Source organism: Eleutherodactylus coqui, chromosome 6 (assembly GCF_035609145.1).
Source record: "Eleutherodactylus coqui strain aEleCoq1 chromosome 6, aEleCoq1.hap1, whole genome shotgun sequence".
Classification (NCBI taxonomy): Eukaryota; Metazoa; Chordata; class Amphibia; order Anura; family Eleutherodactylidae; genus Eleutherodactylus; species Eleutherodactylus coqui.
This window is the reverse complement of record NC_089842.1, coordinates 186948689-186961351: the sequence shown is the minus strand read 5'-3', so window position 1 is coordinate 186961351 and position 12663 is coordinate 186948689. Positions and strand designations below refer to the sequence as shown.

The following is a 12663-nucleotide window of genomic DNA, read 5'->3' as shown; positions in this document are numbered from 1 at the left end:
GCTATAGTTTGCATTGCTACTGGTGGCGCCATTATAAGAAATACACAGAATTACACTTTAAAGCACATTGTGTAGAACACATTTTAATAAAGCATTGCTTCTCCACAATTGCTCATCTTCCATACCTGCAAGGTAGACTAAATCATCCACCTCCTTTTCTGGCATTCACAGGAACCATATAAATGTGTATTAACACCAGAGTCAACAACCCATACAGGAATGAGCTTTGGCTGCTAAATCTATTTAAGTCCACTGGTTGTTGTACCCTCCTTCACAACTCTAGGTGGTGATGTACTATGGAGTCCAGTTTTGAGGGGTTTCTATGTTGTGTATGGTAAACAAGATATTAAATAAGTTTTGTGCTACTCCGTAGTAACCATTTGCAAACAAGCATCATTACTGAGGAATGCCACTTAAAATCTTGTGGTTGCCGACCATCTTTAGATTTAGAAGGGCCAAAAATATACAGTAATTTCACAAGTCAACATTTAATACCTCCAACCACTCAAATGAAAAAAAGAAAACTCAAAATATGTTTTCACTTAGCTCCAGATGAAGACCCACAAAATTAGCATTATAGCCTAATGCTGATACATGCAAGCTTCAACGTGTTTTAAAGTTGCTCTATCACCACTTTTTCCCCATTAAAGAGGTTTTTTAGGTTATTATTTATATATTTTTGGGCTCCATCTAATAGGTGACATCATCCTGCCAAAAGGCCTGGTGACCTCTCATAAGCCTGTCATGTCGATTTTTAATGCAGAAGCCCTGAGGCAGTTTTATGGAATGTTACTGATGACATCCTAGTCCAGCCTCCTATTGGCTGCAGCGGTCACAGAGGTAAACAACCTATGTGACCTCTGCAGCGCTTGTAAACAGCAGCTGGGTAGCACTGCGCATCAGGAGGTCTTAGGGGTACTTGGAAAACCCTTTTAAATATGCATAAGGCATTGAAAAGTTATGTTTTTTTATTTTAAGAATATAAGAAGTCCAATTCCCGTCCATCTGCAGACCTGCAATCCAGTTTTGATCCTATTGGCAGCCAGGTGCCAGATTCATCACCCAGGCTTCTTGTGGGAGCAGTTCCATTAATGATATAATAATATATAGCAGCAGCTCACTAACAATTCAAAGCAAACTCCGAGCTGCATTTTAAAGACAAAGAAAAGGAAAATATCACCAAAGTGCCATACCAGAACTCTCCATCTTCTTTTATCTGATGTTGCAGACGTGACTTTTCAGATTTATCAATTATTGTCCACTCCTTAGAGCTGTAGGACAGAGTTAAAGTGTTAATGTAATCATTATTGTACAGGATGGTTGAATATTTAATAGCTATAATCAATATGACTGTAAATGAATAAAGGTCTTACTTATCACTCCAGGATCCATTCCATTCCACTTGTCCCCAGGGATTTCTTAGACGCACCAGCTTTACCCTGTCTCCCTTGAATGGTGTCTGCCACGTAGTAAATACAACACGTTTTTCCATATTATACATATATATATATATATAGACATATAGTTATTACATATTTATAGAGATGAGCGAACGTACTCGTCCGAGCTTGATGCTCGTTCGAGTATTAGCGTGTTCGAGATGCTCGTTACTCGAGGCGAGCACAACGCGATGTTCGAGTTACTTTCACTTTCATCTCTGAGACGTTAGCGCGCTTTTCTGGCCAATAGAAAGACAGGGAAGGCATTACAACTTCCCCCTGCGACGTTCAAGCCCTATACCACACCCCCCTGCAGTGAGTGGCTGGCGAGATCAGGTGTCACCCGAGTATATAAATCGGCCCCTCCCGCGGCTCGCCACAGATGCATTCTGACAGAGATCAGGGAAAGTGCTATCATGTTGGAGCTGCTATAGGGAGAGTGTTAGGAGTTATTTTAGGCTTCAAGAACCCCAACGGTCCTTCTTAGGGCCACATCTGACCGTGTGCAGTACTGTTGAGGCTGCTTTTTGCAGTGTTGCACCTTTTTTTTTTTTGTATATCGGCCGTGCAGAGCATTGCGTCCTCAGTCTGCAGTAATTTTACATAGTATAGGGCCAGTAGTGCTGAGGCAGGGACAGTGAAAAACGTGAAAGACATGTACTGTCTATATAGGCAGTGGGCTTTTCCCAAAAAATTTGGGACAAAAAAATATATTTGGGCTGCCTGTGACCGTCCTGACTGTACTGCGTCTCTGCTGGGGGTAGTAGTCCTAATTAATACGCAGCCAGCTAAGTGTTACAGCAGGCTTGCGCAAAATTCTTTCCTGGCTCTGCGTTGCCCGTTACATCATTGCTGTCATCCTGTCCAGAGGGAAACAGTCTGCACTGCAGTAATTTTACATAGTATAGGGCCAGTAGTGCTGAGGCAGGGACAGTGAAAAACGTGAAAGACATATACTGTCTATATAGGCAGTGGGCTGTTCCAAAAAAATTTGGGCTAAAAAAATATATTTGGGCTGCCTGTGACCATCCTGACTGTACTGCGTCTCTGCTGGGGGTAGTAGTCCTAATTAATACGCAGCCAGCTAAGTGTTACAGCGGGCTTGCGCAAAATTCTTTCCTGGCTCTGCTGTGCGTTCCGTAAGCGAAGTCAGCCTCCAACCACAGGCCAATAAGCGGCACATTTAATTACAGCGTTCTGTTTCTGCACTACTGGTAATACACCATGCTGAAGGGTACGGGTAGGCCTAGAGGACGTGGACGCGGGCGAGGACGCGGAGGCCCAAGTCAGGGTGTGGGCACCTGATCCAGGTGTATCGCAGCCGACTGCTGCGGGATTAGGAGAAAGGCACGTTTCTGGCGTCCCCACATTCATCTCACAATTAATGGGTTCACGCGGTAGACCTTTATTAGAAAATGAGCAGCGTGAGCAGGTCCTGTCGTGGATGGCAGAAAGTGCATCCAGCAATCTATCGACCACCCAGAGTTCTGCGCCGTCCACTGCTGCAACTCTGAATCCTCTGGCTGCTGCTCCTCCTTCCTCCCAGCCTCCTCACTCCATTACAATGACACATTCTGAGGAGCAGGCAGACTCCCAGGAACAGAATGGGCAGCAATGGTTCCTCTCCCACCGGAGGAGTTTGTCGTGACCGATGCTCAACCTTTGGAAAGTTCCCGGGGTCCGGGGGATGAGGCTGGGTACTTCCGGCAACTGTCTCAAGAGCTTTCAGTGGGTGAGGAGGATGATGACGATGAGACACAGTTGTCTATCACTCAGGTAGTAGTAATTGCAGTAAGTCCGAGGGAGGAGCGCACAGAGGATTCGGAGGAAGAGCAGCAGGACGATGAGGTGACTGACCCCACCTGGTTTGCTAAGCCTACTGAGGACAGGTCTTCAGAGGGGGGAGGCAAGTGCAGCAGCAGGGCAGGTTGGAAGAGCCAGTGCGGTGGCCAGGGGTAGAGGCAGGGCCAGACCGAATAATTCACCAACTGTTTCCCAAAGCGCCCCCTCGCGCCATGCCACCCTGCAGAGGCCGAGGTGCTCAAAGGTCTGGGAGTTTTTCACTGAGAGTGCAGACGACCGACGAACAGTGGTGTGCAACCTTTGTCGCGCCAAGATCAGCCGGGGAGCCACCACCACCAGCCTCACCACCACCAGCATGCGCAGACATATGATGGCCAAGCACCCCACAAGGTGGGACGAAGGCCGTTCACCGCCTCCGGTTTGCACCACTGCCTCTCCCCCTGTGCCCCAACCTGCCACTGAGATCCAACCCCCCTCTCAGGACACAGGCACTACCGTCTCCTGGCCTGCACCCACACCCTCACCTCGGCCCCATCCACCAATGTCTTTCAGCGCACCGTGCAGCCGTCGCTAGCGCAAGTGTTTGAGCGCAAGCGCAAGTACGCCGCCACGCACCCGCACGCTCAAGCGTTAAACGTGAACATAGCCAAATTGATCAGCCTGGAGATGCTGCCGTATAGGCTTGTGGAAACGGAGGCTTTCAAAAGCATGATGGGGGCGGCGGCCCCGCGCTACTCAGTTCCCAGTCGCCACTACTTTTCCCGATGTGCCGTCCCAGCCCTGCACGACCACGTCTCCCGCAACATTGTACACGCCCTCACCAACACGGTTACTGCCAAGGTCCACTTAACAATGGACACGTGGACAAGCACAGGCGGGCAGGGCCACTATATCTCCCTGACGGCACATTGGGTGAATTTAGTGGAGGCTGGGACAGAGTCAGAGCCTGGGACCGCTCACGTCCTACCCACCCCCAAAATTGCGGGCCCCAGCTTGGTGGTGGTATCTGCGGCGGTGTATGCTTCCTCCACTAAACCACCCTCCTCCTCCTCCTCCTCCTCCCCCTACGCAACCTCTGTCTCGCAATCAAGATGTGTCAGCAGCAGCACGTCGCCAGCAGTTGGTGTCGCGCGGCGTGGCAGCACAGCGGTGGGCAAGCATCAGCAGGCCGTGCTGAAACTACTCAGCTTAGGAGAGAAGAGGCACACGGCCCACGAACTGCTGCAGGGTCTGACAGAGCAGACCGACCGCTGGCTTGCGCCGCTGAGCCTCCAACCGGGCATGGTCGTGTGTGACAACGGCCGTAACCTAGTGGCGGCTTTGCAGCTCGGCAGCCTCACGCACGTGCCATGCCTGGCCCACGTCTTTAATTTGGTGGTTCAGCGCTTTCTGAAAAGCTACCCACACTTGTCAGACCTGCTCGGAAAGGTGCGCCGGCTCTGCGCACATTTCCGCAAGTCCCACACGGACGCTGCCACCCTGCGCACCCTGCAACATCGGTTTAATCTGCCAGTGCACCGACTGCTGTGCGACGTGCCCACATGGTGGAACTCTACGCTCCACATGTTGGCCAGGCTCTATGAGCAGCGTAGAGCTATAGTGGAATACCAACTCCAACATGGGCGGCGCAGTGGGAGTCAGCCTCCTCAATTCTTTACAGAAGAGTGGGCCTGGTTGGCAGACATCTGCCAGGTCCTTGGAAACTTTGAGGAGTCTACCCAGATGGTGAGCGGCGATGCTGCAATCATTAGCGTCACCATTCTTCTGCTATGCCTCTTGAGAAGTTCCCTGCAAAGCATAAAGGCAGACGCTTTGCACTCGGAAACGGAGGCGGGGGAAGACAGTATGTCGCTGTATAGTCAGAGCACCCTCCTGTCTATATTTCAGCGCGTTGAGGAGGAGGAGAAGGTGGAGGAGCATGAGGAGGAGGTGGAAGAGACAGCTTGGCCCACTGCTGAGGGTACCCATGCTGCTTGTCTGTCATCCTTTCAGCGTGTATGGCCTGAGGAGGAGGAGGATCCTGAAAGTGAATCTTCCTAGTGAGGACAGCCATGTGTTGCGTACAGGTACCCTGGCACACATGGCTGACTTCATGTTAGGATGCCTTTCTCGTGACCCTCGCATTACACGCATTCTGGCCACTACGGATTACTGGGTGTACACACTGCTCGACCCACGGTATAAGGAGAACCTTTCCACTCTCATGCCCGAAGAGGAAAGGGCTTCGAGAGTGATGCTATACCACAGGACCCTGGCGGACAAGCTGATGGTAAAATTCCCATCTGACAGCGCTAGTGGCAGAAGGCGCAGTTCCGAGGGCCAGGTAGCAGGGGAGGCGCGGAGATCAGGCAGCATGTACAGCACAGGCAGGGGAACACTCTCTAAGGCCTTTGACAGCTTTCTGGCTCCCCAGCAAGACTGTGTCACCACTCCCCAGTCAAGGCTGAGTCGGCGGGAGCACTGTAAAAGGATGGTGAGGGAGTACGTAGCCGATCGCACGACTGTCCTCCGTGACGCCTCTGCCCCCTACAACTACTGGGTGTCGAAGCTGGACACGTGGCCTGAACTCATGCTGTATGCCCTGGAGGTGCTTGCTTGTCCTGCGGCTAGCATCTTGTCAGAGAGGGTGTTTAGTGTGGCTGGGGGAATCATCACGGATAAGCGTACCCGCCTGCCAACCGACAGTGCCGACAGGCTTACACTCATAAAGATGAACAAAGCCTGGATTTCCCCAGACTTCTCTTCTCCACCAGCGGACAGCAGCGATACCTAAACAATATGTAGGCTGCACCCGCGGATGGAAGCATCGTTCTCTATCACCATAGAAAACGGGGACCTTTTAGCTTCATCAATCTGTGTATTATATTCATCCTCCTCCTCCTGCTCCTCCTCCTGAAACCTCACGTAATCACGCCGAACGGGCAATTTTTCTTAGGCCCACAAGGCTCAGTCATATAATTTTTGTAAACAATTTTTATATGTTTCAATGCTCATTAAACCGTTGAAACTTGCACCTGAACCAATTTTTATTTTGACTGGGCTGCCTCCAGGCCTAGTTACAAATTAAGCCACATTAACCAAAGCGATTAATGGGTTTCACCTGCCCTCTTGGTTGGGCATGGGCAGTTTTTCTGAGGTACATTAGTACTGTTGGTGCAACAATTTTTTGGGGCCCTCGCCTACAGTGTAATCCAATTAATTTTTTGCCCACCTGCATTAAAGCTGACGTTACATCAGCTGTGCTGGGCACTGCAATGGGATATATTTATGTACCGCCGGTGGCTTCCTGGCACCCACCCATGCTGTCGGTCCACACGGAGTTGTAACTGCATGTATCTACTTCTAAAGAATCCCAGTCTGACTGGGGCATGCAGTGTGGGCCGAAGCCCACCTGCATTTAACATGACATTACATCAGCTGTGCTGGGCACTGCAATGGGATATATTTATGTACCGCCGGTGGGCTCCAGGGAGCCACCCATGCTGTGGGTCCACAGGGAGTTGTAACTGCATATGTCTACTTCTCAAGAACCCCAGTCTGACTGGGGCATGCAGTGTGGGCCGAAGCCCACCTGCATTTAACATGACATTACCTCAGCTGTGATGGGCAATGCAATGGGATATATTTATGTACCGCCGGTGGGTTCCAGGGAGCCACCCATGCTGTGGGTGCACACGGAATTCCCATTGCGGAGTTGTACCTGCCTGTGACTATTTATAAAAAACCGCGGTCTGACTGGGGCATGCAGACACCTTGACAGAATGAATAGTGTGTGGCACATAGGTTCCCCATTGCTATGCCCACGTGTGCAGCTCCAGATGGAGGTGGCACAGGATTGGATTTCTCATTGCTTCTGTACAGTATTGTGGGCTATCGCCCCGCCCCTTTTAAAGAGGGTCGCTGCCTAGCCGTGCCAACCCCCTGCAGTGTGTGCCTGCGGTTCCTCCTCATGGCAGACACACTTCTAAATAGACATGAGGGTGGTGTGGCATGAGGGCAGCTGAAGGATGCGCAGGGACAATTTGGTGTGCACTGTGGACACTGGGTTGTGCGGGGGGGGGGGGGGTTGGGCAGCATGTAACCCAGGAGTAGTGGCAGCGGAGTGTCATGCAGGCGGTGATTGTGCTTTGTTGGAGGTAGTGTGGTGCTTAGCTAAGGTATGCATTGCTAATGAGGGCTTTTCAGAAGTAAAAATTGTTGGGAGGGGGGGGCACTCTTGCCGCTATTGTGGCTTACTAGTGGGACCTGGGAACTTGAGATGCAGCCCAACATGTAGCCCCTCACCTGCCCTATCCGTTTCTGTGTCGTTCCCATCACTTTCTTGAATTGCCCAGATTTTCACAAATGGAAACCTTAGTGAGCATCGGCGATATACAAAAATGCTCGGGTCGCCCATTGACTTCAATGGGGTTCGTTACTCGAAACGAACCCTCGAGCATTGCGAAAATTTCGGCCCGAGTAACGAGCACCCGAACATTTTGGTGCTCGCTCATCTCTACATATTTATATCAGCAGTTTCTGCAAGTAGTTTGTGTGAAAATTCAGTTTTATATATTTAGAAAAGCCCTACAGCCATGGTAAAAATAGCACAAATATAAAATAATTAATGTGGAATTCTGAAAGTCAGACATTTTTTCATAGAACTTTGTTGACGACTGGTTAACGGGAACCTGACATCACCTTTGATCCCCATAAACTGCGTTATGGGAATGAAAGGTGAAAGACCAGGGAGTCCGAGCAGCTGTGTATCATACTCAGTGGGCTCCCCGTTCTCCCCACTGTCTCCCCACTAAGTTGTCATGCGCTATTCAGCGTGATTCTTTCTGTGCGCGCGACTCCCATAGCCTGAATTTCGCAGAGACACAGTACCAGAATAGAGGGCCTGGTGAGTAAAAAAAAACACAGTTCCCTGGACTCCACGTTCCCTCACCTTTCAGCCCTATAATTTAATATATGATTCTCAAAGGTGACAACAGTGTCATTGTATCGGTGCATTCACACGTTGCTTATTTGTAGTGACTTTTTTTCACAGATTTTGGTGTACATTTGCAGCAGACTTCACCCTTTCAATTGATCTGCAAAAAAAATCTGCAGTAAATCAGCAACATGTGAACACACCCTAAAGGGATTGTTACTTGAATGGGACTGAACTGCAGTACCTGGAACAGCCACAACAGAATGAGTGGTGCTGTGCCTGTGTATATAAAGCTTTATGCTGATCAGTGGAGGTTCTGTGAGTCAGATATCACCTTCTAGGAATAGCCTATTAATATTAAAGAGCTTGTCCAGTTGCAAACTATTTATGGCCTATCCTTAGAATAGGCTACCAATAGTAAATCTGTGAGGGTCTGTCACTCAGTATCCTTTCCAATTAGTGATCTCTGTGTCAGTGTGCTTATGCACGGAGCTTATTTCTACAGAAAGCAGACAGCACTGTTCCCACTGCAGTGGTCTAGCTTGGTATTACAGGCAAAGTTCCTATAGACTTCATTGGGAATTTTACTTGCAGCATCAAGCCAGACCACTGCAGTGAAAATGCAGCTATTTTCTTCCTGCAGAAGTAAGCTCAGTGCATGAGCACACTGACACAGAAAACAGCTGAATGGTGTGGATCCGAGGCAGCGGACCCTCACATATATATTACTGGAAGTCTATCCTAAGGATAGGCTATCAATAGTTTCTAACTAGACAACTCCTTTAAACTATTGCAAAAAAAACCCTTTAAAGTGAATCTGTGATATTGAACATTCTAATCAATGTGTAGATAGCATGTCTAGAGATAGAGTAGCTGAGCAGGTCGATATATAGTTGTGTGGGAAAAGATTCTGTAATCTATTGGGTCCTAATCAGTGATTGAGGGCCATCCTTGTATAACTGCACACAGAGATAACTGTCAAATCACTGATGGGACCGCCCACTGGACTCCTAAAGCCAGCATGTGCAGAGATTTAGATGATGGAATTCCAAGTTCTGCTGAATCTTTTCCACAAAAGTATTTCACAAAATCTTCTCCACAATCTCCTCAGCTCCTCCTGCTCTATACCATGATGCCTATAGATTGGACTGCATTTTCAATTCCCTTTAAATATGAGCGTACAGGAAACCATGATCTTCACTTTAATACATTTATGTTTTTATTGAAAGTGTAGTAAAAACTATAAATATACAACAGAAGTAAAAAAAAAATTCTAAACAAGGAAACTTTCCAGTTAACATATAATGTAAGTATAATTGACCTCATTTCCATATAATTGGAAGGTCACCATCTTCACCAGAATTGCATAGATTGTGCTAGGGACAGGAATATTTGATGTCTTACCTCCTCCACTCCTGTGACGGAGTAGGCATGGCCTTTCACCAGCCCACTAGCCATACGAGTCTCGAACTGTGCGGGGACGATTGCCTACAACAGCAAGATAATTGTAGTTAGACAGAAAATATCAGAAGCCTATACATGTCTAAATACAGATATTACCAATGCTATTGAAATTAAAGGGATCCAGTCATGAGATTCATGCTGCCCAAACAACTGAGAAACAGATGCTTATTGCACCCATTAGTGTCTTATTCTAAAATGCTGCCTGGCTCATAGCTAAGCTCTGAGTCACAGGAGTTAGCTATTCTGACATCTGCCCACCCCCCTGCATGATGAGTGACAGCTCTCTCACCTTTTGTGTATTGGGAAACAGCTGTCACTCATCATATAGTCTGCAGAGAAAGGCTGGCACAGCCCGCCCCCATGACTCAGATCTCAGCACTGAGTCAAACTTCAAAGGGTATTTATTTTGAAATGCCACAGTGTTTTAAAATATAAGTCAAGGGTGCAATGGGCAGGTATTATTGTATCTTGACGCCACCAGGAAGTGACAGGGAGGGGTGACGTCCCATGTACCTTATTTGGCTGCAGACAACTCTCTCCTGCAGGTCCTGGCTGTTCAGTATGCATTCCTGATTTCACCTCCCTGCTGATGCTCATAGCAGCATTTAGATGTTGAGGCAACAGAAGTGGATTGCAGCTCCCCTGCTGACACTGCCCCCCCCCCCCATCCGGTCCTCCACTGAACTGCTGCGTGCTGAACTCCCCCCACGCTAGCGCTGATCACTGCCAGCGTTCCTCCAGTCTTCCGCTGAAGTGCTGTGCTCTTCCGCTGCACACAGTCACACAGCCAACCATGTCACCCAGCAGTACTGTATGGAGTAGAACAGCGGGGACGCCGGGCCGGCTGCAGTGAAGCCGCTTCCAGCTGTAAAAGAAAATTAATGCAGGGCCTCGGAACATCTTGCCGCCGAGGAATATCTGCCTCCAGGGGAGATTCGGTGAGACGCCTGCAAAGCTCCTAGCAGCGTGCATTGGTTGCCATACACAGGCTGCTAGGACCTTCAATACTTGCGCCAATCAAGAGCTAGGGGTGTGACAGGGGCATTCCTCCATGGAAGCCCTGTCAAACCCCTAACTTCCGGTGCTGTCAAGATACAATAATACACAAAGGGCATCTCTATCTCAGTTTCATTCGGGCAGCATGAATATGATGACAGTATTCCTTTAAACATGTCAACATCATTCACTAGTAGAAGCAGATAGACAATCCATGCAAACAAAATATTACAAGGCTACAATTAATATTTTACACACACATATATATATATATATATATATATATATATATATATACACTACCGTTCAAAAGTTTGGGGTCACCCAAACAATTTTGTGTTTTCCATGAAAAGTCACACTTATTCACCACCATGCGTTGTGAAATGAATAGAAAATAGAGTCAAGACATTGACAAAGTTAGAAATAATGATTTGTATTTGAAATAACATTGTTTTTACATCAAACTTTGCTTTCGTCAAAGAATCCTCCTTTTGCAGCAATTACAGCATTGCACACCTTTGACATTCTAGCTGTTAATTTGTTGAGGTAAGCTTGAGAAATTGCACCCCACGCTTCTAGAAGCATCTCTCACAAGTTGGATTGGTTGGATGGGCACTTCTGGCGTACCATACGGTCAAGCTGCTCCCACAACAGCTCAATGGGGTTCAGATCTGGTGACTGCGCTGGCCACTCCATTACCGATAGAATACCAGCTGCCTGCTTCTGCTGTAAATAGTTCTTGCACAATTTGGAGGTGTGTTTAGGGTCATTGTCCTGTTGTAGGATGAAATTGGTTCCAATCAAGCGCTGTCCACTGGGTATGGCATGGCGTTGCAAAATGGAGTGATAGCCTTCCTTATTCAGAATCCCTTTTACCCTGTACAAATCTCCCACCTTACCAGCACCAAAGCAACCCCAGACCATCACATTACCTCCACCATGCTTAACAGATGGCGTCAGGCATTCTTCCAGCATCTTTTCATTTGTTCTGCGTCTCACAAACGTTCTTCTTTGTGATCCAAACACCTCAAACTTGGATTCATCCGTCCACAACACTTTTTTCCAGTCTTCCTCTGTCCAATGTCTGTGTTCTTTTGCCCATCTTAATCTTTTTCTTTTATTGGCCAGTCTCAGATATGGCTTTTTCTTTGCCACTCTGCCCTGAAGCCCAAAATCCCGCAGCCGCCTCTTCACTGTAGATGTTGACACTGGTGTTTTGCGGGTACTATTTAATGAAGATGCCAGTTGGGTACCTGTGAGGCGTCTGTTTCTCAAACTAGAGACTCTAATGTGCTTATCTTCTTGCTTAGTTGTGCAACGCGGCCTCCCACTTCTTTTTCTACTCTGGTTAGAGCCTGTTTGTGCTGTCCTCTGAAGGAAGTAGTACACACCGTTGTAGGAAATCTTCAATTTCTTAGCAATTTCTCGCATGGAATAGCCTTCATTTCTAAGAACAAGAATAGACTGTCGAGTTTCAGATGAAAGTTCTCTTTTTCTGGCCATTTTGAGCGTTTAATTGACCCCACAAATGTGATGCTCCAGAAACTCAATCTGCTCACAGGAAGGTCAGTTTTGTAGCTTCTGTAACGAGCTAGACTGTTTTCAGATGTGTGAACATGATTGCACAAGGGTTTTCTAATCATCAATTAGCCTTCTGAGCCAATGAGCAAACACATTGTACCATTAGAACACTGGAGTGATAGTTGCTGGAAATAGGCCTCTATTCACCTTTGTAGATATTGCACAAAAAAACAGGCATTTGCAGCTAGAATAGTCATTTACCACATTAGCAATGTATAGAGTGCATTTGTTTAAAGTTAGGACTAGTTTAAAGTTATCTTCATTGAAAAGTACAGTGCTTTTCCTTCAAAAATAAGGACATTTCAATGTGACCCCAAACTTTTGAACGGTAGTGTATATATATAAAAAATGTAACACTGTATAACACTCATTGAATAAGGGTAGTTTCACATCTGCATTGGAGCCTTTGGTCGGAGGCTCCGTTGAAGATCCAGCACAAATTACTAGAAGAAAAAGTGCTACATG

The 12663-nt window shown here is 47.6% G+C and overlaps 1 protein-coding gene across 4 annotated transcripts in view; it reads right to left on the bottom strand.

Annotated features, from left to right (window-relative positions):
* Nucleotides 1-12663, bottom strand: part of CAPN3 (calpain 3) — a 156609-nt gene that overhangs the window by 53884 nt on the left and 90062 nt on the right. For all 4 annotated transcript variants that reach the window (XM_066608459.1, XM_066608460.1, XM_066608462.1 and 1 more), the window contains 3 exons: nt 9562-9645; nt 1374-1459; nt 1194-1271 (listed from right to left, as the gene is read on the bottom strand). In XM_066608459.1, the coding sequence (XP_066464556.1) occupies nt 1194-1271; nt 1374-1459; nt 9562-9645 (248 nt within the window). The remainder of the gene's footprint in view (nt 1-1193; nt 1272-1373; nt 1460-9561; nt 9646-12663) is intronic.